General features: G+C 35.4%; 1 protein-coding gene across 1 annotated transcript in view; it reads left to right on the top strand.

The window, feature by feature from the left end:
• Positions 1–26,179, top strand: part of SBF2 (SET binding factor 2) — a 192,054-nt gene that overhangs the window by 159,581 nt on the left and 6,294 nt on the right. Inside the window, exons 27-37 of the mRNA XM_026034657.1 lie at positions 776–972; positions 1,232–1,369; positions 2,209–2,304; positions 5,559–5,630; positions 8,183–8,367; positions 9,413–9,589; positions 12,408–12,509; positions 13,732–13,917; positions 19,699–19,825; positions 21,175–21,302; positions 21,836–22,069. Coding sequence (XP_025890442.1) covers positions 776–972; positions 1,232–1,369; positions 2,209–2,304; positions 5,559–5,630; positions 8,183–8,367; positions 9,413–9,589; positions 12,408–12,509; positions 13,732–13,917; positions 19,699–19,825; positions 21,175–21,302; positions 21,836–22,069 — 1,642 coding nt within the window. The remainder of the gene's footprint in view (positions 1–775; positions 973–1,231; positions 1,370–2,208; positions 2,305–5,558; positions 5,631–8,182; positions 8,368–9,412; positions 9,590–12,407; positions 12,510–13,731; positions 13,918–19,698; positions 19,826–21,174; positions 21,303–21,835; positions 22,070–26,179) is intronic.

Raw genomic sequence — 26,179 nt, 5'->3', positions numbered from 1 at the left:
TATGTTTTATTGTGTATTGTGTAGGAACAATGTTGTATAGTAAATGCAAACTTTTTCCAGCTCATCCTCTCAGTTTCTTCTGAACATGAAGTTGTTACTTTAATTGAATATTCTTTTTAGGAAATAGAAGATAGTCTTTCATATTGCTTAAATCCTTCCTTCACTTTGGAAAAAAAACCTGCTGTCTTGCTGGGTGTTCTGTTTTTGAAGATATTTTATCAGTGCAGTTCCTAATCTCTCCGCGTATTTTATGGTGTTTCAAAAAGTGCACCAACAATCTGTTTCAAATACACTGTTCAGTGCGGTTTGGCTACAAATTATAATGCATTTTGACATTAGCCAGTTAAAACTGAAAACTATTGTTTTAGTTGTGATACTTCAGACAATGTAAACATTCTTTCCTGTCAGTTCTCATATTTGGTATACAAGTGTTAAAACAAAGCTACTGCATGGCTTGCATGCCTTAAAGTTCTGGTTTTGTCTTTATTCTAGTGACAGATAGGAGAAGCATAGAGCAGAGAAATATTACCTAATAAAAATAACTTTAAATGGAAGAAAGCTAGTAATGATAGTCTTACAAAGTGATGATCTCTGTCCTAATGTTTAAAAAATTGTATTCCTATTACTAATTAACTTATCTGTCTTGGATTGGACTAGAAAATGAGTGTTGCTAAATAATGACACACATTCAGTCTGTAATTTTTAAAAAGCTTTTTTTTTCATTGCTTAAAATTTTGCCTATGATTTTAATTATTTTCTCCTTTTATCAATACAGCTATCCTGGGCTTTTGGTAGTACCTCAGTCTGTTCAAGACAGCAGTCTGCAGAGAGTTGCTCGCTGTTACCGTCACAATCGCCTGCCGGTTGTGTGTTGGAAAAACACTAAAAACAGTACCCTCCTACTTAGGTCTGGGGGTTTTCATGGAAAAAGTGTTGTTGGCCTGTTCAAATCCCAAACCGCACACACTGCAGGTGAGCAGGTGTTCCTGGGCTTTCTAAATACGAATATTGGGTTTAGGAATATTTAGCTTTGTAGGGAGAATCGTTGATATGATTGTCTAGGGTTGTCTAGAAAGTCTAGGGTTGTTCATATAAATTAATATTAAAACATTGTAACTTTTTTTAGTATAATATTGGTCAAGAAATGAACTTTTTCTTTTGCTATTTTATGTACTTATAAATGTGTTTTCTGTATTTTAATGTGTTCTACTCTTTCTGTGAATGTCTTTAGCTCCTGCTTCTTTAGAATCCTCAAGCAGTATAGAGCAGGAGAAGTACCTGCAGGCCTTGCTGAATGTGATATCTGTCCACTGCAAAATGAATGGCAGTAATACTCTCACTGTTAGACCAACAATTGCTCTGTCTCCAGGTAAGATTGTTTTGTGCAGTGTTTTCCTATGAGGAAACTGAAAAGTGAATTTGTTTTCTCTGATTTGATGTTAAGTAAATTTCTGTGATGTGAATTCTGTTATTCTTTTTACTGTTAAACTTTCTGGGTAGCTTAGTTTTGGTGAATGTGTTTTTCATAGATAAATTAAAAATTGTATATTGAGTAAGAGATTGCCAACCTGAAGGGACTGAGAAAATGTAAGATTGCAAGGTCAGGTTCTGCATGAACTTATGGAGTATTTAGCTGTAGCAATGCTGGAAAGCATATAGAAATTTTCATGTGTGTTACATTCTCAGAATGGGATTCCAGGGCTGTTTCCCAGTAGAGTTTTGCTTGAAATGAAAACTCTTTTAGAAGACATTATTTTTGTAATGCATTGGTAGAACCAGGAAGAAATTAATCCATATTCTGTTTCAGTTACCATGTGATGAAACCCAGTAGGGTTCACGTAAAGGTAACTGATGCCTTAGAAAGAAGATTATGTGACTTAAAACTGTGTCTGTCCTGCCTTATTCAGTTGGTGAAAATTGGCCTAATATAACCAAACAGTGTTTTTTCTTGTAAAATAACATCATTCCCAAAGTGTGCATGCTTTGCTTCATTTGTTGTTAAATATGTTGATTGCTTAGCTCTATCTAACATCTCCATACTGTTGCAAATGTATATATCTATCTTCAAAAAAGTGAATCTGAAATACAAATTTGTCAGCAACTGGCTGTGCTAAATATGAAAAGCATTTTTTTATTATTTATGTTAAGTGTTAGTCCGAAGTAACATTGTAGTTTCTTAATCTTCTATTCTTTTTTGCCTGACTTTAGGCACTGAAAGGAGGGCTTCAAGAATGTCCACTGTGTTTAAGCAGGTAGTGCCAGGACATTTGGATGTAAATCTATCCAATAGCTTTGCTCGAGGAGGTTAGTAAGACTAGCTCGAAGACTAACCCCATCTGTTACTTGAAATAAATATAACATGGTGATGAAATAAAAATAATTACACTGCATGTAGGTTCATTCCTGTATGAAACAGCAAAATAGAAATTACCGTTTACTCCCAGTCCATAATATTATTTAAGTATCTAACTCCTGTTTAAGTTCCTTACTTATCTTTGAAAGAAAATCTGTTACATATTGGGAATTAGTGGAGAATTAAGCACTTGATGAAGAATTCTTTTTCTAAAACCTGTATGAGTTCTTTCAGTTTTTAACTGGCTGGAATGTGTGGCCTAAAATGGCTTATTTTTTATCGCTAGCATAAAATACATACTCATGAGATGTAGTGGTATGAAGAAATTCACACATACGTTAGGATCAAACGCACTTTAGAATTTCCGATTACAAATCGGCCCAGCATTTGACTGAAGATTAGTTGATGATTTATGAAGATACAAATAATCCAGCTACATAACTTGACTTTGTGTAAAAGGAGGAGATAAACAGCCAGCCTGTAATCAGTAGAGCAATGCAGTTCATTCTTTGGGAATGGTTTTTCTGGGGGAGCAAGAGCTGATCAGCATCATTTCTAGAAGAAACCTTCACTTCTGTGAACTTCTGCTTTTTCATTTTGATGAAATTTTTAGGATTTTTTTAGGTGCAATACTTGCATAAATTACTACAGTGAATTTCTTAAATATATGGTTGTTAGAATAGATATGCAAATATTTCCCGAAAGGAAGATTTTTATTTTGCCTTAATTGCCTTTGACCTCTGGAGACTGATCTTACAGTTATTTCTAGACATCTAAAGCTTGCTGTTCTGCCCCTTTGGCTCCTTGCCGCTTTTTTTTGTAGACAGGGAAGTAACCTCCTTACAAGAGCATGAGCTCAGGTTTTCAGAGGTGGGAGTGAGAAAGTCCTTAAGCCTGGCCTAGCTTTGAAATTAGACCTGTTTTGCCCTCCTGAGGCCTATTGCGAACTATTGTATAATGGAAGAGTGTTGTATGGGAAAAGATAAGACAGTTTTATAAGAGAAAGACGTTCAAAAGAGGGGATTAGAGGAAGGAAGGAAGGAAGCCAAAGTGTGGAGGGAAGGAAAGTATGCAGAACTGTATGGAGTAATGAAATGGAACAGAAGAGAAGGGCATTCCAATGGGGATTGCCACAGAACGTAGACTTCTGTGTATTGCCTTTAATCTTGGTATATGCGTAGTTCATATGTAGAAGTTCTGTTCTGCCTATAGTCTGTACTCCCTGTCTGAATTTGTACTTGGAGGTGAAAAACCATGGCTGTTTTAATTGCATAGGTAGAATGCCTATGCAGATAAGAGAGCTGGGATTAACAGAGAGTGTCTGAAAATGTTAGATAAATTAGTGCTTGTGCCCAGCTGGCCTTAGCACTGAAGTAGTGAAAATGCTGGGTAGCTGACAGCAGGTTTTTTGTTGCTTTCCGTTCCTTTTTGCAGGAATAAAAAGGGCCAACAGTGAGAAACAATGTGGAGCAAAGGTGCTCCAGATAAATCAGAGGAACACATGGTTGAGTGTTTACACATTGTTTGCTGGAGATAAAGCATTTCTGAAATAACTATTGCTGGTTTCTGGGATTATACTTTATTTATTTGTTGCAAGGCTTTTTGTTACTAGTTACATAACACAAGTGGAGTAGTGTTACAATACAGTGTGCAGGACTAAGAATAGACATAGCAAATTTTTCTGGTCAACCAAAAACCTTATTTTATGTAAGTGGTCTAAAAATGGTGATTTCTCTCTCCTACATGTTTCTGAGAATGACCAATAAAGCAAAAAAACACATAGTAAATACAGTGGGGTTAGCTAATTAGTTTATCATAATAATCAGCCCAAAGTCTGCAACAGCTTTTTAATAACTGGATTATGTACAACACTGCACAAAATACAATGGCAGGATTTTTGTGGTTTGGTTTCTGGATTACTCTTCCTTTTCTTATTTTCAGTAGACACATAGAAGGCTCAAAAGCCAAGTTCAGCTATGATATACCAATTGAAAATGACATTTTCTATTTTTGTGTGCCAGATACTGCATGTTTTTAAACTGAAGTTAAAAGATTCCAGTGCTTGAATAATATTTATCACTTTTTAAAATCATCCTTGTTCTGAATATTCATCAGTTATCCTGAATATTCATGTTCATGTCAGGTACTGTTTTTATTTCATCTGGAATATCTAATCAAATATTTGCTTAAAAACAAGTCAAGTTAATTCTGAGCTAACATTTGGCCAAACACTTCCACTTTGTAATATATTTTCATTCTTGGACCTTATTTTTGGTAAGGACTTTCAATTATTCACAAATATCAAGTTGACTTAAAAATGTATAGCTTGTTCTTGCATTGCTGTTACGTTGCCCTATAGGAACAGTATGGTAAAGAATTGTTTCTGAAGAACAGCACTTGTCACCTGACAGTGTTCTATAATTTAGTAGAGTAAAATGTTTTCTCAATGTGAATTCCTGCTGCTAGAAAAATATGAGAATAGTGCATAAATGCAGACTCAGCTCTGAGATTTATTTTGAAAGCAGGAGACATTATTGAAATAAGTTGGTTGTGTAGATGTTGCATTTGAGCCAGAAACATACTCTGATAAGCACACAAAATTCCCACAGAAAGTGAGTTTTTATGCAAGAGGAAAACAATGATTGTTTGGGGAAAACTGGAGAATGACATTTTTCTAAATTATATACTTTTAAGAATACTTTAAAAACGTGTAGGTATAGAGAACTAGCATCTCACATTCTCATTTCAGTTTGAGGTTATCAAATTATGTACTTCAAATATTTTTCAAGAAAAAAGAGTTTTGCAAAACTGCACTAACATTTGGGATTTTTAAGTTTTAATTGGAGTTTCAGTAAATCCAGCCAAACAATTTGTTAAATTTCCTTTTAGTATTAAAAAAAAAAAAAAAACCAAAAAAAACCCTATCTGTGCCGCATGTTTGAAATTACTGCAAGGACCATTAAGCTATTCCTGTCAGATAAATGGGTACTTCCTTCCTATTTTATATTGGTTTTCTGGCTTGATTGATGTCTTGTCTTGTGATGCCTGAGATTTGTGCTGTCTGCTAAATCATATACTTTAAAGAAATCCAATATATGCTAGAACTTGGAAATTAATAAGTAACCCTTTTCTTTTCTCCTGCGATGTGTCTCGCTGCAATGTGCATTCCATTCCTCCTCCTTCTGTCTTTACTGTTATCTACCAGTGCTTGGGTACAGAGATAAATGTTTCACTCATGCAAATTCCAAATCAGCAAGTAAGGCAAGAGTCCATCAAGGTACTGTATTCTGTGTCCTGAAAGCACGTTTTGTTCTTACCATCTCCATAACTGCTACAGTATTCTAATTTGTGCTAAAGTCAAACTTGTAGTGAAGCTTTAATTCTGCATTAACAAAATGTGGCAGTTTAGGTTGTGGGATCTGAGTTGTTTGGCTTTGTTTTAGTTCCAGTGAATGTATGATGCAGGGGCAATGATTAGCTAGTAATGCACCTCGGCATGTTGTACTTCCAAGAAGATTATGATCTAATGTGGAGTGGCATGTAGATTTTTTAAATTCCTGTGACAATTTTTTTAACAGCAGAGATTAATTGCATGTGCCCTATTTCTGAGAAATAGCTAAGAATACTACTGCCTACTCAATGAACTTTTCTTCCAAAATCAGTGGTAGTGTTAGGGAGGTATTGATTTCTGCCAAACAAGAAACTCATAATACTAAAATATGTGACAAATAATTACAGTTAATTACTGTGGACAAAAAAAAAAAAAGATACAAGGCAAAATTAGAAAGGATTTATACTTTCATTACCGTTATCCATCACTGAGTAAACATGTTTTTGCATGTTTTTGTGACTGGTTCTGCTGCTTTTGGTGTCCTGCAAGTTCTCATGATGCTGTGCTTTCATAAAAGGCTAGAGTAAGTGAGGAGGAAGAGTACTTTTTTATATCTACTGCCTTGGCAGTCATCTTTAATGGGATTAGCATTGCTCCATAGCAAATGAGCAAGAATTTCTTTTCCTTTCTAAATGCATGCTGTGATTTCTCTTTGTTTGATAAAGTCTTTATATTCTGTAACAATTCAGATGTGGAATGCAAGTTTATACTAAATATGCTACTTTAGTAGGTGTGATATTTGTTAAAACTGGTTTTCTTTGAAATTAGAACTGTTTGAAACTGCTACTGACTCTTAAGTCCCAGCTACTCCCATTTATTTGCTGCTGTCTAAACCTGGGAACCAGACAGGCTGCACTTTACACAAAAGTCTTGTCCTAGTTTTCTTTTAAGATTATTTCTCAAGTGGAAAAACAATGGTGCTTCTGAAAAAGATAGGATAAAAATATTTTGGTGGTTGAGATATCTCAGTGGATTTTTCCTGCTATGTAAACCTTTTTTTATTGTATGCAGGAAATACTAATTATTTGTATTTTTTTTCATGAAGATCCTTTTCCTGCTACTGTAGTGTCTAAATTTCTGCAACAACTAGATATTTTTGGTGCCTTTATTTTGGATGCCTAACTTCACAATTGATGGGCAAGAAGAGTTCTCTTCTAATCTGACTTACTGCATAATGTTTTAAAGAATTACACACAGCCATTTGCACATCAGTATATTTTAAGAAATTTGATTTTCAAATAGTGGAAATGAAGTGCCTTTCACGTATTTGACATAAAGAGGAATATATTGTCCCACAAAACCATAGTTACTAACCAAGGCACAGAAAAATGTCCATTAGTTATCTTTTCTTCTGGGAGTTTGAGATCAGTTCTGACAATGTGGTTCACCAGTACTTCATCTTATATAGCGGCCATGAAATTAAGTTCGGTGTGATCAGAGCACTGCAGGAATTTCCTGCCCTGGAAATAGCAGTAACAGAGCTGCATCAGCAAGGCACAATACGCACACTAGAAAGCTTGTTGGGAGGCAGAGCTCAAGGAGCCGGTCGGTGCAGGGCCCATGGAGCGGCCGAGCTGCTTGCCGGCCCGGGGCTGCGGCTGCGCCTGGTGCTGCACCGCTCCGTGCGGATGCGCCAGCTCAGCCTGGCGCTGGGATTCCTGCCCTACTCCTTGCTGCCAGAGTGCTGGGGATGCCAGTGCCAGAAGGAAACTGTAAAACTGTCCCCTTCTGCTGCTCCTCTCCTCACACAGCTAGACTGTAGTCGCATGCGATACAATGGGATCGTGAAACACAGAATTTAAAAAAGAACTTGCTTAAATCCATTTCACTTTCTGACATGTCCTTTAGATAAGGACAGTAAAAAACTCAAATCTGTGGTATTCTCCATTTTAATTGAAGTATTTAAAAAGCAAATTTAAAAAGCAAATAGGGAATACTTCAGCCTGAAATGTGGTATTTGAGTTGCTCATCTTTATATACATATTGATTATAATAAAATCTGGGATGTGCTGTTAGATTATGGGGGCTAAGAGGGCTCTTGACAACAAAGAATTCGAAGTGGTAGTTTCTGTTATTGAAAGAAATAATTATATATAGTACTTGCCATGGTTAGACTTGCCCAAAATAATCCTTTGGCAAGGAAATTTGGCAATTTTTTGCCCCTGCTTCTGAAAAGAACAGTATTGATTTTATTTCTGTATATTTAAATGGACATTAATGTCTTGCAAATTAAGATTAACTCTATCATGTGTTACTGATGTCATAGCAACCATTTTCTATCAAGTAGAAATCAATGTGCAGGATTTGACTAGAATCTCAGTTTATCAACAGTACAGTAGGTTAATTTTGGCAGTTTTTGTTATGAAATGATTACTTTACAGTGTGTGTTAATAGTGCCTCACAAATATAGCCTTTAAATATTTTTCATCTTCACGAAGGTGTGTGGGCAAGTCTTCGTTCCAGCAATCGATTTATCAGCGCTCAAACTCCATTCATTGATGTTGGTGCAAGGCTTGCAGGGAAAGATAACACTGCATCCTACAATAATAGCACGTTTTTGCAAAGTCAGCTGCTGAGACGTCAAGCAGCCCTTTACATATTTGGAGAAAAATCTCAATTACGGGTAATGGCTTTTTTTTTTTAATGTTTAAATAGCTTCTTTTGGGCTTCAGGGTAATAAGCTTAATATTTTTTCGAAAGAGTAATATTCTAGCTAAGATAGATAACTCTCCTGAAGGTGTAAACTCACATGAGGAGTCTAGGTCATACTTACTGTGCAGGCATGTTTGTCTGCATAGCGAGGCAAAGTCAAGCTCTGTGGCTATGTAATACAAAAAAAAAGCATGTAAATAAAAACATTAAATTAGATTGCCTTAAAAACAAGTAAAAGACATGCTCAAAATCACAAAAGCTGAAGTTCAGTAACTGGATCCATAGCTGTGTCTTGCTGAAGTGCTGATGTGAAGTAGATACAGAGCTAAAGGTACAGATAAAGTTAGAGTTAGAATTAAAAAATAGAAGTCTGTCTGTCCAACTTGATTTTATGCCATGAAAAGGTCAGAGATGTTAATAGTTTCCTATAATTTTAGTGAGACCTTAATTCTAAATGTGGCTGTTTAAGAAACAGATGTTCATGTACAATAATCTTGACTATTTAACTTTTTTTCTTTTAATTTTTGGAGACTTTTTAAAAATTCCTTCACTACAAGATTGAAAAGTCACTTATATATATTTCTTCTAAATGTGGTTATGGAGAGAAAAGCAGATTTAAAATATAATGTAATGAATGAAGTCTGTAACATGCAGAAGCCAGTATGAAAACACCATTATTCAATCCCTTTTGAAATTAGAATTTTTGGGAAGATGGAAGAATCTCCTGAATCAAAATACAAAAATTCTTTGCAGACTGTGGTTCTGTTTTGAGTTTTGTACTTTAAATATTTTATTTTTGATTTATATTACATATACATATAAATATACATTATAATCAATACATATTGATTTGTAAGCCAGGCAAGTCTCTACCAAAGCAGACCATTTGATGGAAAGGAGTATAGGAAGCGTAAAGTGGGAGAGATGGTTCAACAGAATTGAATTCCTCTAATCATGGGACATTCTAGTGTTAGGTTGCCTTTTAAGTTACAATTGCTGTTGTCTTTCATACACAGGGCTTCAAACTTGATTTTGCTTTAAATTGTGAATTTGTTCCTGTTGAATTCAGTGACCTGCGACAAACAAAAACAAGCTTTAAAAAGTTGATGAGAGCTTGTGTTCCTAGCACTATTCCTACAGATTCAGAAGCAACATTCCTTAAAGCACTTGGGGAGTCGGAATGGTTCCCACAGGTAATTTTGTGTCAGATACTTCTAATAATCTTTGTGTGGTACTGCTTGCACAAAATAAATCTGGCGCTCTTTTGGCAGAGAACTATTACCTTCTAAACAGCTTCTGCTATTATCTTCTAATCAGCTTGTGGTGTTCTTTGTTCTTTGTAGTTACTTTGCATGCTATCAATTTTTTCAGTATTGTAGGTACTGTTATGTTAGTTTGATCAACATTTACAGATGCAGGAGACATTTTTAATAACATAATTTACTATGCTAACATGGCACAGGTACAGAAGTAGAGGTGACCATTTTTGCTGCCTTTATCAGCTTATAGTCTTGATTTCAACTGCTTTGTCTTACGTTATATATCTTAAAAATTATAAAAAAGTATAAAATGATAACTGAGCCTTCTGGTTTTAAAGCCAGTATTGTGCTTATGATATGCCTGACTAGCCTGACTTCCCATATGCCCAAGTATTTAAGAAACAGGCCAACATCTGTTGGCTGTTGTGGAATATGGGAACATGACAGGGAACAGGAGGCTCTCTACCTCTCAGTACCTGTTCTCTCTGAATCTCCTCCTTCATTTCTGTATCCTGCATTCTTTTTAAGTTTAGAGTAGCAATGTGAAGGCATGATTGAAAGTAACTTTTGCAAGATACAATGGTCATGTGTAAAAGTCAGCTTTTTGTGAATCTTGGACCATTTCAGTTACAGTGCATGCTTTTGAACAGGTGTGTTTAATGTTTGGAATCCTCCGTTGAACAAATTCTCTTGAATATAATTAATTATAGGAAAAAAACAGATCCTTATGCTGCTGCTCATGGAGGAAATACCTTTCACTAGCTTAGCAATTCTGGTAACTATCAGAAAATAATACTCCTGCCTGGACTGTGCTGCAATGCAAGCAGTGACTTGCAGCTTTTCCTGTGGTCGTGCTCCATGCTGTGTCTGACCCACTATTTTGTGCAGGAAGGGCAGAAATAGGTGGGAGAGAAGGAATGCTTGACTGATCCACCATACTGACATTTTCAATCACAAAGTAATTTAGCAAATCAGAAAGCGCAGACAGATGGACTGAGTTACATTTTGAGGAAGTAAACTTGTGCCTGTAGCAGCTCAGAGATCAGCTCTTTCTCAAAGTTATAAGAAACTTAGGAGCAAGGACTCTGTGCTCTGTGCTCAGGACTAGGTCATAATATCATGCACTAGCCCTGATTCATTACCAGGACATTTCTGTGGTGTAAATCATGTTTAAAATGCTATGGTATGTGACTTGTGTGATAAACTTAATTTATGACTGATTTGTCCCATTTTCTGCTTCTTTCTGCTATCTGTCATCTTGGAAGTTTGTTTTTATTGTTCAAAGCTTTCTTCTCCTAGATAACAGAAATTACATGGTATTGGCTTTTAGTGCTATGTAGGTTAAGTAGTTCTTTATTTCTGTGAATACACCAGAAAAATCAAGGTGATGCCATATTCTCTGAGTGTAAATATTATTTTACATTTCTTTATATTGAATCTGTATAGCCAGATTGCACATCATTAAGAAGTAAGAAAAATTCTTTATTCCACTCTACAGCCTAAATAATATAAACAACATATTTTATTTTTAAAGGTAACTTATTTTCAATCTTTATCCATTAAAATTACTGGAAAATTAGTTGTTTTTATTTTCTGAGTAATGACTATGAGAATGTTCAGAGAAGTTAAGTGTCCACCATCGTGATTTCCGTAGTAATATTTATAGGATTACTGGATGCTTTCTTTCTTGCATGATCTTAATACATCTTGTCTTTTATTTTTTTGTTTTCCCTTGTTTTCTTTCTTTCTTCTTTCGTATTTTCTGTTGCTGGTCTTGGTTGGGTTTTATTCAAAGCTCTACAAAAATCAGTTTCGTTCAACTGTAGAAAACTGATTTGGTTACATCTTAGTCTTTTATGATGTGTGCCAGAACATCTGTCATAATTTCACCAGAATGATAGAAAATGGACAAAGATTTTTGGGATTATGATATGAACTTCTTTTTAATAAAAAACAAACTGTCTGATCTGCTGCATTTTTATCTACTTGTAACTTTTGGGTTTGAATTTGTGTAAATCTCATTTGAATCAAGAACCCTGCCCAGAGGAATTAACAACCCCATGTGCTTAAGCATTTGTAGTAAAACTACATAATCCGTATTAAAAGTATTCCGTGTTTCTTGTGCATGTTTCAGAAGACTGTCTCAGAGACTTCAGTTTATTTCCGGATTATAGAAATGGAACGCTTTTCCTTTTTAGATTTTAATACATAATTAATTTAGTTATTTTCAAAAGTTTGTGAGATGTCATCTTTTATTTATTTATTTTCCTATATTCCTTGCTTTCTTCTTTCAGACTTCAATAAGATTGAATATTAGTAGTATTTTCCTTTAAATGTCTTACATGGGATCTACCAGTGAAAATATGTAGTGACTTTAAGAAACTTTAACATTTCACAGGAAAAGGTTTAAGTGTTGAGCCAAGAATGGAATTTCTCTACAATAAATCTCTCGACCATGTTGTTCCTATTCTTCTTCTTATGACATCCCTTTTATTACAGTACACATTAGCTTTAATAGATTCAGCTCCTATCTTTAGATCTTTGCTTGTTTTTGTTACAGTTTGAATAAAAACCTTCCAAGACTGTTATATTATTATAGTTTACTAATCTGTTGCATCAATCAATTTCTCTGTTCTGTATGTCAGCTTCATAAGTCACTTTTACTATTAAGTATAAAAGTATTATATTTAATGATAAGATCTAGAAATTTATCTTACATTTAAGTATGTTACTAATTTGTAATACTTTGTAGCTTCACAGGATAATGCAGTTGGGTGTGATCATCTCAGAACTCCTGGAAAATGGTTCTTCAGTTCTGGTTTGTTTGGAAGATGGCTGGGATATTACTGCACAAGTAAGCTGCTGTTAAAACCTGAAAATAACTAAATAGTGAGAACAAATAGAAGGCAGTATTTTTAGATAAGTGACTGAACTTTTGATATAGCATTAATAACTTTGTGATGCGACAACAGTGAAGAGTGCGTGAATCCTTACCTTCCTTTGCAGTTTGCATCTATTACTGATTTTCCACCACTGTGAAAAATATTCCATGCAATGAATTTGTTCCAAAGGCTCTAATGGGCTTGCAATTTTAAGGCTCGTCTAGTATCTGAAATCTTGTACTGAATGTGTATTTTAGAATGAAGGCTGAGAGTTGCGACTGCAGCTCATTTTACCTTCTTAAATTGAGTGACAGGTTGCCATGAGAAGAGTATCCATCTACAGGAGGGAAAGAAAGGGAATTCTTTCTCTTGCCATTCACTTTTGTCAGTGAAGTTAGGAGACCGCACACAAAGAAAAAGACTAAATTTGTTGCATTGACACCTGCTACAAGGACAGATGGCTGTGACAGCTTTCGAAACAAACTATAAATTAGGTGAATGATGATGCTTTGTGCAGCGAATATACTGCATCCATGTAGTTGCTTCATGATCCAGAAAATATTCACAGATAGCGATAATTTCAGTAAATAAAAACCTCTTGTTCAGCCAGCAGCCTGACCCCAGCTAAACAAATCACAAGGGAATGTTAACATTGTTCTTGGAACCATTGTCAGACAATGAAAGCTAGAGAAGAGAAGGATCCTAATACCTGGAGCAGGGAGAGGTCTATTTTGAATTTCTACAGTCTCCTCAGATGCTGTCAGACTGGTAAACTCCATAATACAGGAATATTTCAGAAGATTTCAAGTAATCCTAAAGACCTGTTCTTTAGAACCTTCTCTGCTGCGGTAGCCCTTACATTTTGTAAATGTTTCTCATCCTTGTTTTAATAATAAAAGTGATTTTATTTCAACTTGGTAGGCATCATAATAATCAAAATCTCAAAAAATCCCAAATTTGCAGTTGCTCAGGTTTATCTTTTACTGAGTTTAATTAAAGCTCTTAGATATAAAATACTCTTTGAATTGTTTTGTTAAAATATCTGTAATTGGTAAAATATTTGTAATTTTGTTTGTATGAGTGCATCTGTTTCCCAAAAATATAAACAGATTATGAAATGTTTCTGTTCACTGAATAAAATGTTCTTTTAGTGCTGATCACATGTAATGCAAAATAATCTGTTTTGTGATCTAGGTGATATCTCTGGTGCAGCTCCTCAGTGATCCTTTCTATAGGACACTTGAAGGCTTCCGAATGCTGGTGGAAAAAGAATGGCTGTCTTTTGGTCATAAATTCAGTCAGCGCAGTAATCTGACTCTCAATTGTCAGGGCAGTGGATTTGCTCCTATCTTCCTACAGTTTCTCGATTGCGTTCATCAAGTAAGTCAGACTATATCTAATTTTAGTTTGCAAGAAATATTCAAAAATAGCTTTGAATGTATGGATTCCAGTGTTGCATGTCCATTGTAGATAATGCTTTGAGAGAAGACTGGTAACCTTTATTTCTGGCCTTTGGTAAAGTGAATGGGGTTTGCCTCAAGGAAGAGTTGAAAAATAGTGAATGGCTGCCTAGCAGGGGCTGACCATCCACACAAAATTGTATAGTGGGAATTGTTGACATTATGGCTCTTTTAGGATGGTTTATGCAGCATTTTGAAATAAGAGTTCTTTAATACTAGGACTGGCTTTTAGCAGTCTAGAGGACTAAATTAAAAGGAGATGTTGGTGGATTGCATATAGAATGGATTGTTTATACAGTGAATAGCCAGCGCACATCTAGGCCTGACACAAAAAGCACAGAGCAATGAGGTTCTTGAAGAGTTTTGGATTCGAGACAAGGATGTCATGGCAGAAAGTTACTGTCAGGCATGATCTTCAAATGAGCAGAGGGGCTTTGCTCAGGAACATGTTAAACAGATGTTCAAGATGGTTATATGAGGAAACAAGTAGTATCAGAAAATAAAAATAAAATTTGGTATTTCTTAGTATTCTGTTTTTGACGTGCTATTCTAATTCCCTGCCTCAGAGTACATACAATTAAACTGTTAAGTAGAAGCTGCACACTTCATATTCTTGGCTGGTGGTGATTTCACTGTAATTTTCCACTTCTATAGCTGAAACATTTTTTTGAGATAGTAATAGTAACAGTAATAGTAACAGAAAAAGAAGGAACATAAACGTTTAGAAAGCTGGGAAACAGTGGATCAGCTGGAATGTTCTTATTTCTTTGTATAGTGCATATTCAGAAGATGAACACTAACAGTTCATGGTGTAGCAGAACTTAGATGAAAAATACCACGCTCATTTTAGGTTAATTCTGTAGACTGTCCCATTCCAGCTGGATTCTGAAGACTGTCCTTTATCTCATCTCAAAGCAGTAAATAAAATTCTCAGTGGATTCTGTGTGTGTGCTAACACTAGATAGGAGGAGGTAAATGCGGTCTTGGAAAGCTTACATGCTTCCAACTACCTGCATGTCCTGCCTTTTTCACCTCCCTTGTTTTCTCGCTGGAAAAAAAAAAAAGATGTTTTAACCTATATTTGAATGTGTGGATTTCTGTGTCTCACATAAGCACATTCATTGGGAGGTAGAAGCGGAGTGGCAATTTCAGGCTTTCCAGTTGACTCTAAAATGTGTCTTTTTTCTCTCACTAAGACTAGCCTTGAAATAACAAAATGAATGTTCGTAGATTTAGGAGAAGAGTGTCCATTGTCTAGGGTTGTTTTCAGTTGATTTTGTTTTCCTGAGTATTCCTGAGGGGAAAGTTGCTTTTGTAATTAATCTTGGGTATGAGCTTTGCAGGCATGTGGCTAGGTGTCTGGCTGTCCTCTGTCTTAAGCTGTATAAAGTTCGTTCAGCTTCTCCGGCTTTTTCAGCTTTATACTTCTTCCATACATACTACCAATGGATACAGAAAATCAGTGCTTTCTGTTTTTGTCTCTAGCTGTGTTCACATGCCCTGGCTGCAGCAGTGTCACCTGCAAGATTATTTCCTGCAGGCCGTTTGGGGCTTTTCATCACTTCTTCTCTGGTGGAGATACCACCTTTTCCAATCTTCTAGCTAAGCCATTAGCTAAACTGTGTGAACCTGCCCACTTGAGACCCACTGTATAAGCTTGACCCATCTTGTTTTGACTAACATGGATTCAGGAGCAGTTCAGCAGGTCAATCTGAGGGAGGCAGTAACCTCTCAAGATGAGCAGATAGAACTGGCAAGGGCTTGTAGTCTTCTCTGACAACATATCTTCAGCCAACAAAGGACATGGGAGCACAACTTCAATGTGTAAACAGGGTAATATGAATTATATAGTTCTATCTGTTCTTTAAAAAAGTGCTCTAAGCTGACTTTCCTATGATTCTGTATAGAATGTAGTCCTCAATAGGCTTTCTTAAAATAGGCTTATGAAGATTGGTTTTCTCACTAGTAATGGCACAGAACTGCCTTGCCAAATTCTAACTAATTTGTTGTAAGTTCTTGGGAAATTAGTTTTGAAGTCAAATTAGTGGTTGAGCTTTCTTAGGAATTTACTGTGAAAAGTTTATTTACTACTTACTAAATATTTATATGTGAAGATTTCTGTTCAGTTTCATTGGCTTGGGTGCATCTTGTTTAGAACATGATGGAATCCAATTAGACCAGAAATTGACCCTGAGTATAATATATTTTGATCATATATTACATTTAAAAACAAAAAGCCCATTCACTTGAAAGAAATATTCGGTCATTATTTATAACCATTACAGTTTCAAGATAATAGGTAGAGTAAGAAACTCACCTTAGAGCCAATATTCTTTACATATCATTGCTTAAACTAAAGATACAGAGAAGACAAATTGAGAAGTGATTCCTAAATTAGAACTGCATCATCTTGTAAAAAGCCATTGTTTATGCCAATATCTCCAGGTGTCAGCTGAATTATTAATGCAAAATCATTCTTTCACAATAGCTTCATCTGGCAAATACTCTCACTGTTTCTTAAGATGGGTTTTATTAAAGTGATGTCACTGCAGGAAGCTTTTCTTATTTCTCTTCTTTATTTACTTGTTAATTCAGTCAGCATAGTTAAACCTGTGTGATTTTCTAAAACTGGCTTCTTTCAAGCTACAGCATCCTCTACCAGAGGACATGAGCATACTTATGGCCATGGAGGATACTTTCAATTATTCCAGCATTTGCAGGAGTGGCGTAATAGTGCTTAAGATCACAGGGCATTTTGGAGTGTTTATTATCTAAGCTAGATAAATATTGATACATAATAGAAATACAATACCAAACATTTAAAACAAAATTAAGGCTGAAACAAGTGTAAGAATTTAACTTTCTGCTAAATATTTTTAGTAAATTAGGTGCATTGTGATTTGAAAAAGCATTTTTAAATACTGAATTTCTGTAATCTAATAACACTATTAGAAACAGCTGTAGGTTTACTCATTTTTTAAATGTTTGTATATTATGGAAATGAAGCATTCTAAATGAAAATGGCGGTTCTTATTTTCAAAAATACCCTATAACTGTAGTGACATCTTTTGAAATAGTGCATGTTGAAATTGCAGAGTATAAAACATTGCTTCTAACCCCTAGGCAATTTTGAACATCTCGCTTTGGAATCGAACTAATGAAGTTCAACTAAAGTGGTCTACAGAGAGAAACCAGCTATATTTATCCTTAACCTTTGTGGTTAAGTTACTCACAGTAGTTAATTAGTCTCTCTTTTATGTTTATTTTCATTGTTTAAGTGAATCCAGATATTTTCTACTGTGTTGATTTAATGATTTAATCACGTCTGTTATAGCTATACTTTATGTTAGAGCTATACTTCATCAAGAACTTTTTCCCCTGATAGCTCAGTCATTATCTGAATTCTGCAGATTACACAACAGCTGAACAGATCAGTAGTAAGAGTAGTCACTTCTCCCAGCGGTAGCATCCTTTCCATCCAGTGTGCTGAAACCAGCCACAACCATTAAAACACATATACTAACAGTAACTGCATCGTTCATCTTTGCTGTCAGCAAGGAAGTGGTTTAGAAGACAGTTGTTTTCACTTAAAAGGTAAATTGCACTGATTGAATTCCTAGTTGCTTATAGTTCCTAGTTGCTCCAGAAACCTCAGGAATGGGATTACTCTCAACACCTAGATCCATGCCAAGATTTTAATAGCAACGTATTTTTGTAACTTTAAAATTTGCTATAGTAATTATTAACCTATAAGTAGAAATTAGGACCCTATGAAGGTCATGTCAAAGAGCAGAATATATGCTAACTTCTTGGGAAGTCTGTTCTTTTATAGTATTTAAAGGAAACTTCTTTCCTAGTATTAAATGAAAAATGTATACTTAGCTTCTGTATTATGTGTATATATATTGTATACCCACAGAGCTTTTCAATTCACGGTTCAAAAGTACATTATGTCATTTTTGTACAAAAATAGTGTTTATTTTAATGTAATATATGCCAATAAAATTATTTTCTCTTTTTATAACAGAAACATAAAAAGTTAATTTGTAAGGTGTATAAGCATACAAAACTGTGCAGGAATGTAATCATTCATATCAGAAAAGTAGTGCAGGTAATATAGGCACAAATATGTTGAACTGAAATATCTTAACATGTTAAATGCCTATCCACTAGCTAACAGTCTAATGAAAAATTTGCTGGCTGAAATGGGGTAAGTGGGTCTGGGTGGGTGGGTAGGTGTTTTCATAGGTCTTTCAATGGATTTTTCTTCCACTGTTGTATTTTTGGTAGCTAACTTTTCCCTGCTAAAAGCCTGACTTTCCTTGGATGTCTTAGAAGTGGTTTTTTTTTTCCTTTTTTTTTTTTTTCCCCCCATCTGGCTTATGTGAAAATGTAAGCATCAAGGATCTTCATATAGTTTAATAACAACTCCTTAAAGTAGCCTCCTTAAGTATTAATAAACCACATTTCTCTCTTAAGGAACCAATAAGTAGAGATTAGAGACAGAGAAATGTTGGAAAATGAGTTGTAGGAATACAGAAGGCAAGACATAGGGGGACCGAAAACCTAAGTGCATTTTACAAGTTTTAATGGGAAGCTAGACAAAGCACTGCCAGAATTATATTTCAAAAGTTCAATCAACAATTTTGTTTTTGTTCAGTAAGCTATTTATTTCTATTGTCAGTGGTGATTTTCAGTTAATTCCTGGTTTAGTTCTGAATATAAAGATGACAGTTTAAAAGATGATTTTAAAAGAGTACATTTTAAGGGCACGAATTAAATTTAGAAATTGTTTTTATATAAATAAGTATGTATCATCAATGATCAATGCTAACAAATATGGCCATTAATATTATGCTTCATGCTTGAAAACTTACACCAGTCTCTTTCTGATGATGTTCACAGTGAAGCAGTTGTGAAGCGCTTCATGACTGTGTTCGTGTCGCTCTGAGGTCTGATCCTGCACTGGTTTTTTAAACATTCGATGCTGACTCTCTGTCAGAGACATAACACTAAACAAGATTGATTCCAAGTCTAACTCGGGATAAAGAATCAAGATGCTACATTGTTTTCACTGTTTCAAATATATGTCTGAATAATAACTGCATGGTTTTCCTTGTTTCTTTCATACTTCAAAATTTCAGCACATGTTTTGAGAAGGACAACAAAGTGTGTGTAGACTAGTGCATACTTTAGAATGGAGCTGTGCCTGTAATGAATTATGGACTATCATTTATGAGCATAACTTCTGTGCATATCTGCTATGTTGTGTCCTGAGCAACAGCAAGATGTCTGCTGCAAAACCTTTGTTTGATTTCCAGCTACGGAAATGATGCATCATGGAGTAACATCTTTGCCTCTAAAGATACATAGTGTCTTATGAATTGTTGTAAAGGATTTATACCCAATTTGATTACTTGAAAAAATCCTGGGTTTTGTACAGAGTAAAATACAACTTAGAAAAGTACACTCTATCTCTGACATATCTTTGCCACATAAGCATTCCATGAATTTAATTAGTTTTTAAATATTTTAACACAAAATGTAGAAGCATTATTGTATGCAATGAAGACAATTGTATGGAAGCATTTGTTACCAGCCTCCATAAGATAATTATTTTGTTGTCATATTTCACATTATTGCTCTTGCACATATCCATTTGTATTATACTTCAAAACCCTTTTTTCTTTTCTTTTCTTAGATTCATAACCAATACCCAACAGAATTTGAGTTCAATCAGTATTACTTGAAGTTTCTGGCTTTTCATTACATATCAAATCGATTTAAAACATTTCTCCTGGATTCAGACTATGAAAGACTAGAACATGGTATGTGTGATGTTTATGGCACATTGTTTTTGTAATTGTCCACTTTTTCCCATAGATGTTTAATCTACAAAGATTTGCCCAGCTTAAGATGGTCCAGTAATTATGTTGGAGTTATCTAATAAATTCCAGTTTAGAAGTATAAAACAAAATATAATTGAATAGCATGTAAAATTTTGAGTGATTCCTGAGTCATGCCACTGATGACACTAAGTGAAAATGAAATACAAAATTAGTGCCATACAAGTACTTCTTTAACTGTTTTTCTTTTTGTTTCAGCTTCCCCTACAAAATACCTTATTTTAACCGAAACAATAATGTTATGGATAGAGAGTGCACATGGTATCAGGAAGGCAAAGCATTTCCATCTATTATCTCTCACTGCTTGCTCTTGAATTCTCTTCTGTGTTTCTGTTCTTTGGTTTTTTGTTTTAACTCCCTTCATCTGTCATTCCGAAGTTCAGTGCTTACAGTCAAAGCCTCATCTGCCCTCACAGCCCTCTTAGGAAGACAAGCCACTTCATAGGAACAGCATTTGATGCTGTTCTTGGAGCTCATTCACTTAGCAAAGTTCTTATAACAAATGCTCTTATTTTCTACTTGATGGAGTGTTTCTCATGGCATATGCATTGTTAATGCTTTTCTTAAAAACTAGAGTAGCCATGGAGCAGACTGAACTTGAGTAGCCATTTTATTTCTACAAATAATATTTATTTGCAGCATTTATCTTGCTTTTGAGCAAGAGTTGGAGTAGATGACCTCCTGTTGTCCCTTCTAACCTGGATTATGATATGATTCTACAGTTTCTCTTTATTGTTTGAAACCAGGCATGTTTAGTGTAGGGTAGTTGTGCTTTCAAATACCATTGCTTGCAGTAGAAAGCCCTGTTCCCAGTAGGCTTTGTCTTACCCGTATGTTGTACCAAGCCATTTAAGATTGCACAGGTCTGACTCAATTGTTTAGACTGATAAGATATGTTTTTGCCTTTCATGAGTTAGCAAATAACTCCAGGTGCCAGACTGGAAGGGCTGGTAGCCTCTGGTAGTGGGGGCAGAATCAGCTGTTAGGACTTGGTATCATGGCCAGTTGAACCAGCACAGCTGCAGACAGGAGACATTTATCTGTACACTCAAGTATTCCAATAATGCAAGTGAATAGTTTTTTTCCAAGTGGATATTTAACTTACAGAAAGAATGGTAGTTACAAGACACAGGAGTTCTTTCATCAAATATGATCTCTTGCAGTATAAGCATTTGATCACAGATTTTACTATAGATTTAATCTGTGAAATTCCTTTTGGCTATGTTTTATGTTAAGTTTTATTATAACCCTTAATCTTTTGTTTTCCATAGGCACACTGTTTGAAGATAAAGGAGATAAACATGCCAAAAAAGGAATTTGTATTTGGGAATGCATAGAAAAGATGCACAAAAGAAGCCCAATTTTCTTCAATTACCTCTATGCCCCTACTGAAACAGAGGTATGGTATTAGAAAATGACGTTATTTGTTATTTTGAATTATTGCTTGAGTATATTTGATACCTGAATTAAACTTTGGGGGACAAATTTGACCCTCCATCTTTGCCTGGTGCAGTGTCTTACAGGCTAACAGCTTCAGTCACATGAGTTTTGGAAGTGTCGCGTTAGTTTGCTATAAAGAGACACAATCTGGAACATCTGTTGCAACTATCACTCTGTGAGGACATCAACCCTATATGCTGAATTAGAGTTCCTTTGTGCACCTGATTAAGTAGAACGATAAACATGAGCAGCATATTCCCAAAGCTAGAATGTTTGATCTGACTGAGCTAATTATATGGCATCTTGCCATTGAAATTATAAATGCCATTCACCTAAGGCAGTGTTAAATTTAGTATATAATGTAGTATATAACTAGTATATACTATATACTAGTATATAGCATATAATCTAGAAAATATAAGTATTGCATTTTAAAATCTGAATCTGAAAGACTGGTTTTGTATCACTGTAATAAAGATTTCTTTCAAATAGGCACTGAAACCAAATGTAAGTATGTCCAGCCTCAAAAAGTGGGATTACTATGTGGAGGAGATCTTGGCTACAGGTCCTTCCTATGACTGGACCATGGTGACAGCAAGATGCAGCGTTTCGGAGGAAGCTGACCAAGCGGATGGCTCACTCTCTCAGAGTAAAAGGAAAATAGTATGGCCCTGTTATGATGATGTTAAAAAAATACAACCTGATGCCATCAGCAGCCTCTTAAATGTAAGTACCTCTTAAATGTAAGTACAGATGTTTAAAAAAATCCTCCAAAACATAAAGGTCTTTTATGGTCATGAAATTTGCGTTTGCTTTTTATTTAAACTGCAGCTCTACAGATACACTGTTTTTAAAAGTATCTCAATAGATGCCCCAAAAGAAAATTCATTAAGAAAAAAAAATGTTCAGGTGCCTTGAAGATGTATTTAACCCGAGAATCATTCAGCCATCTGGCAAAACTTGCATTGTTCTGTATGAACAGTTTACAGTTTTCCGGGAGTAACTTTAATAGCAGTCAGTAATTACAGGAGATAACCTTGTATGCTGGAGAGCCATTTGTGGATGCATTTCTTCCAATGTCTTTTTGAAATAATAAAGTAGGTAGCATAATAGATTTTTAGTTCTAAGATCTAAGAGCTTTAGTTCTAAGCTTTGTCACAAGAAGTAGTATTTTAATTCAAGCAAACATAGGTCTGTCTTATTGCCCTGCTGCTACTCAGTTTATAGTAGACTTAGGATAAAATGTCATAGCCAGATTTCCAGAGACTCAGAAAATACATACTGATTTCAGTGTGGAGGCAGGCACACAAAAATAGCCCTGGACATCTTGGCCTAAATTTCTCCAGGAAGTTTTCTATGATGGCTCTTGGTTTATTAGTGTTGACTAGGACTCTTTCCTTCATTTTGGATCATAGCAGGTGCTGTGATTTTGAAAGCTGTATGCAGATACTTTTATAAAGCTGGGATTATGGAGCCTGATGTTGCAATTCATGGAAATGGGGCATGTGCTGTGTGTCCTTGAAATCTCCACATGTCAAAGGCAGTTGTTATCAGACATCCTAAGACAGGAAGGATCTGAATAGGTGTGACTCCTTAAAGATGCACTTATTTTTGCCAGAGTAGATTTTATTCAGGAACATACCTGAGATCTCTTTTAGTGTATTTCTTTCCTTTGTGTTTGACCAAAGAGAGACAGAGATTTCAGCTGTAAAACTCTCGTTGACTCAAAAATACGTTGCCAGAATCAAAGCTTAAGGAACTTAACAAATGCAAAGAAAGAGCCTAAGAGTCTATGATCAAGGATCATAGCAAGAAATCTTTAGGAAATTCAGAAAATTTCATATTGGGTAAATAGAGACCAGAACTACACTAGCAGTATAGCAAGAGTGCTCTTCTGCATTTCTGCTGGAGTAAATGCCAAGCCATCCATATCCACAGCTGTGGAAAAAATGCCATATAAAAAGGAAATTAGCAATATTATATTCCAAAGATATGTGGGTCAGGTTTTATAAAGTTTAAATGTTATCGGTGAATTAGATTATAGTAATAAAAGATAGCAATAGAGAGGAACTTTGAAGAGGTTGTATAAGGGTTACAAAAATATTCTTGTAAGTGTAAAAAGAAAAGTGAACTTCCTTCTAGAACAAGTTGTTAATTTAAGGTTATTGCTCATGTAGGAGGAAGACCTCTCTTTAATCATAAATGTGTTGGTATCCAAAAATGTTGGAACAGAGACCGTATTGAGCTCTGGCAGACTAGTTAGGGAAGATTGATTTTTCCCCTAGTCTGTAGTGATAAGCCCAAATATGTTTGTTCTTAAAATATTTTACAGTTGAAAACTAGGTAATACTCTTCAAGAGTATTCAAGAGTATTTCATGATGTAAAACTGGAACAGAGAAGCTACATAATCACAGAACGGTTGAGGTTGGAAGGGACCTCTAGAGATCATCTAGTCCAACCCCTCCCCTGCTCCAGCAGGGGCACCTGGAGCACAAGGCACAGCGCGGCATCCATGTGGATTTTGAAGACCTCCAGAGGAGACTCCACAACCTCCTTGGGCAGCCTGTTCCAGGGCTCTGTCACCCTCACAGGAAAATTGTTCCTCGCATGCAGGTGGAATTTCCTGTGTTGCAACTTGTACCCGTTACCCCTTGTCTTTTCACTGGCTGCCACTGAGAAGAGTTTACTCCCTTCCTCTTTACCTTCTCCCCTCAGGTACTTATACACATTGATCAGATCTCCTCTTAGTCTTCTCCAGGCTAAACAGGCCCACCTTGCTTCGTCTTTCCTCATAAGAGAGATGCTCCAGTCCCTTAATCATCATTGTCACTCTCCGCCAGACCCTCTCTGGAAGCCCCACATCCCTCTTGTACCCTCCCTTATAGAGTGACTTAATTCAGAATTTTCCATTGGTTAACTGATCTGCTTATTTCATTCATTCCTAAATGCTCATTCTTGAAAAGACAAGAAGTCCCTGTATTTCGTTTGGAATGGCTCAAATTCCTTTTAAGATAGCTTTAAGGAATTATGCGAACCTAGATGGCAGATTTTTTCAGGTAAAGAGTTGCATCACCAATGAGTAGAAATGATGATTATCAAAGAGAGGCTGGCAAATTCAAGGCTGTCAGCCTGGATGCCAACCATTTAAAGAAACTCTGCTGGAGAGATATAGGAAGAACAAGAGTTAAATAAATGGTCAGTGAACAAACAGCAAGACAATAAAAATAGTGTTCATGATTGTAAACCATTTTCTGAACTGCAGGTAAGAGCTTCATCCCTCAAAACGAGCCCTGAATCTAGAGATTTATTCCAAATACTGACAGGATTAATTCTTGTCTGTATTAGTCAAATATGACAAAGTAGATTACCTAACAGATACTTCTTTTGAAAGATGCAGTAGTACTAATTGTATGTAATTATTATTTTCAGGAAATGGGTGCACATGCAATTGCTATTTGTCATAACTTCTTTTTCCCTACTTGTTGATTCTTGCTCCCATAAGTCCAGACAACAGGAGATGAACTAGAAAGATAAATATAAATGCCTAGAATTTTTTCTTTCAAGGAAATGCTGGTATTCATAGTCCATTCCACGCATGGAGGGGAAAAAAACCCTAAAGCTTTCAGTAAAGTTTAAAACTGAAGGGGTGAGAGTAAATCATAGTGATTTATAACCACATAGGTTTTCTATGCAGAGTTTATTAAGGGAGAATTCATTCCTAAATTTTCAACTTATACATGGTTGCAAGTTTTTCACTTTAAGTTCTGGAAGCACTAGTCGTCCTGGAGCCAAAAAGTAAAGGAATGTGACCTAGTTGCTAAGTAACAAGTTTCAGTTACTTCCAGACTCTGCAAAGAAAGATTCACAAGTCAAGACTAGGTCAGAAGGAAAGTGAGCAGATTAAAACCTAACCTTTTTTTTAAGACTAAAGAGCTTGCATCCTTTTTCAGAAATCTGGAAAGCCTTTTACAAAAGCTATCTGTGGTAAGTGCATTCAGTCCTGTGAATCCCATCAGGAAATGTTTTACATTTGGCACTTCAAAAGAGGCAAGCAATCGAGAGAAGCCTTTAGTCTGGCCACTATTTACCATCCTTTGATTTTGTTATCTACAAATCAAGAAATTCAAACAAAACACTCTGAATTTATTTCTTAGCAGGAAAAGAAGCCACAGTTTGTTTAATGAATATGTGTATAACACATATAACTTCATATATAACATCACATATAACTGAATATGTGTATAACACACAACTTCAGTATTTTAAACTCTGTTTTGTTTCCTTGTATTAAGCCAGATTTTTAGCTTTACCTTTGAGTTTTCTAATTTGCTTTCAGCAAGGAAGAGTTTAAAGAAATATTTTGTTCATGTTACTGTCTTATACTGGCTATTTTATTTTCAATTCAGAGTTAAAAATTCAGTTCAGCAACTACTTCCTGAATTTTACCTAACCACTATTTACAGCAATATCTTTTCTAGTTTCATTGATTTCCTGGTCAAAAATGTTTTCTTGTCTTAAAAATATGCAGTCATTTCTGTAATTGAATCAATCATTAATGATTTCCTAAGGAAGTTGTCATTCAACACTATCAGTTGGAGAATATGATAAAATCTAAGTTAATTGTTCGGTATAGTGGAAATAAACTGTTGTCAGAGACTTACTGTCTCTACTTCGAAAATAAATGTCTTGGGTTTTAGAGGACGTTTACATTTACATAGCACTGGAGTTCTCTGGTTTTTGTTCCATCGTCAATTCTTAGTTGGATTTGTAAAACTCATGTTTTCAATACGACTCAGTGAAAAATCAGACTTTTGTAACTAGTTGTCGACAGTAAA

Source organism: Nothoprocta perdicaria, unplaced genomic scaffold, assembly GCF_003342845.1.
Source record: "Nothoprocta perdicaria isolate Ctin4 unplaced genomic scaffold, notPer1 scaffold_15, whole genome shotgun sequence".
NCBI classification, from domain to species: Eukaryota; Metazoa; Chordata; class Aves; order Tinamiformes; family Tinamidae; genus Nothoprocta; species Nothoprocta perdicaria.
This window is presented reverse-complemented; position numbering and strand designations above follow the sequence as displayed.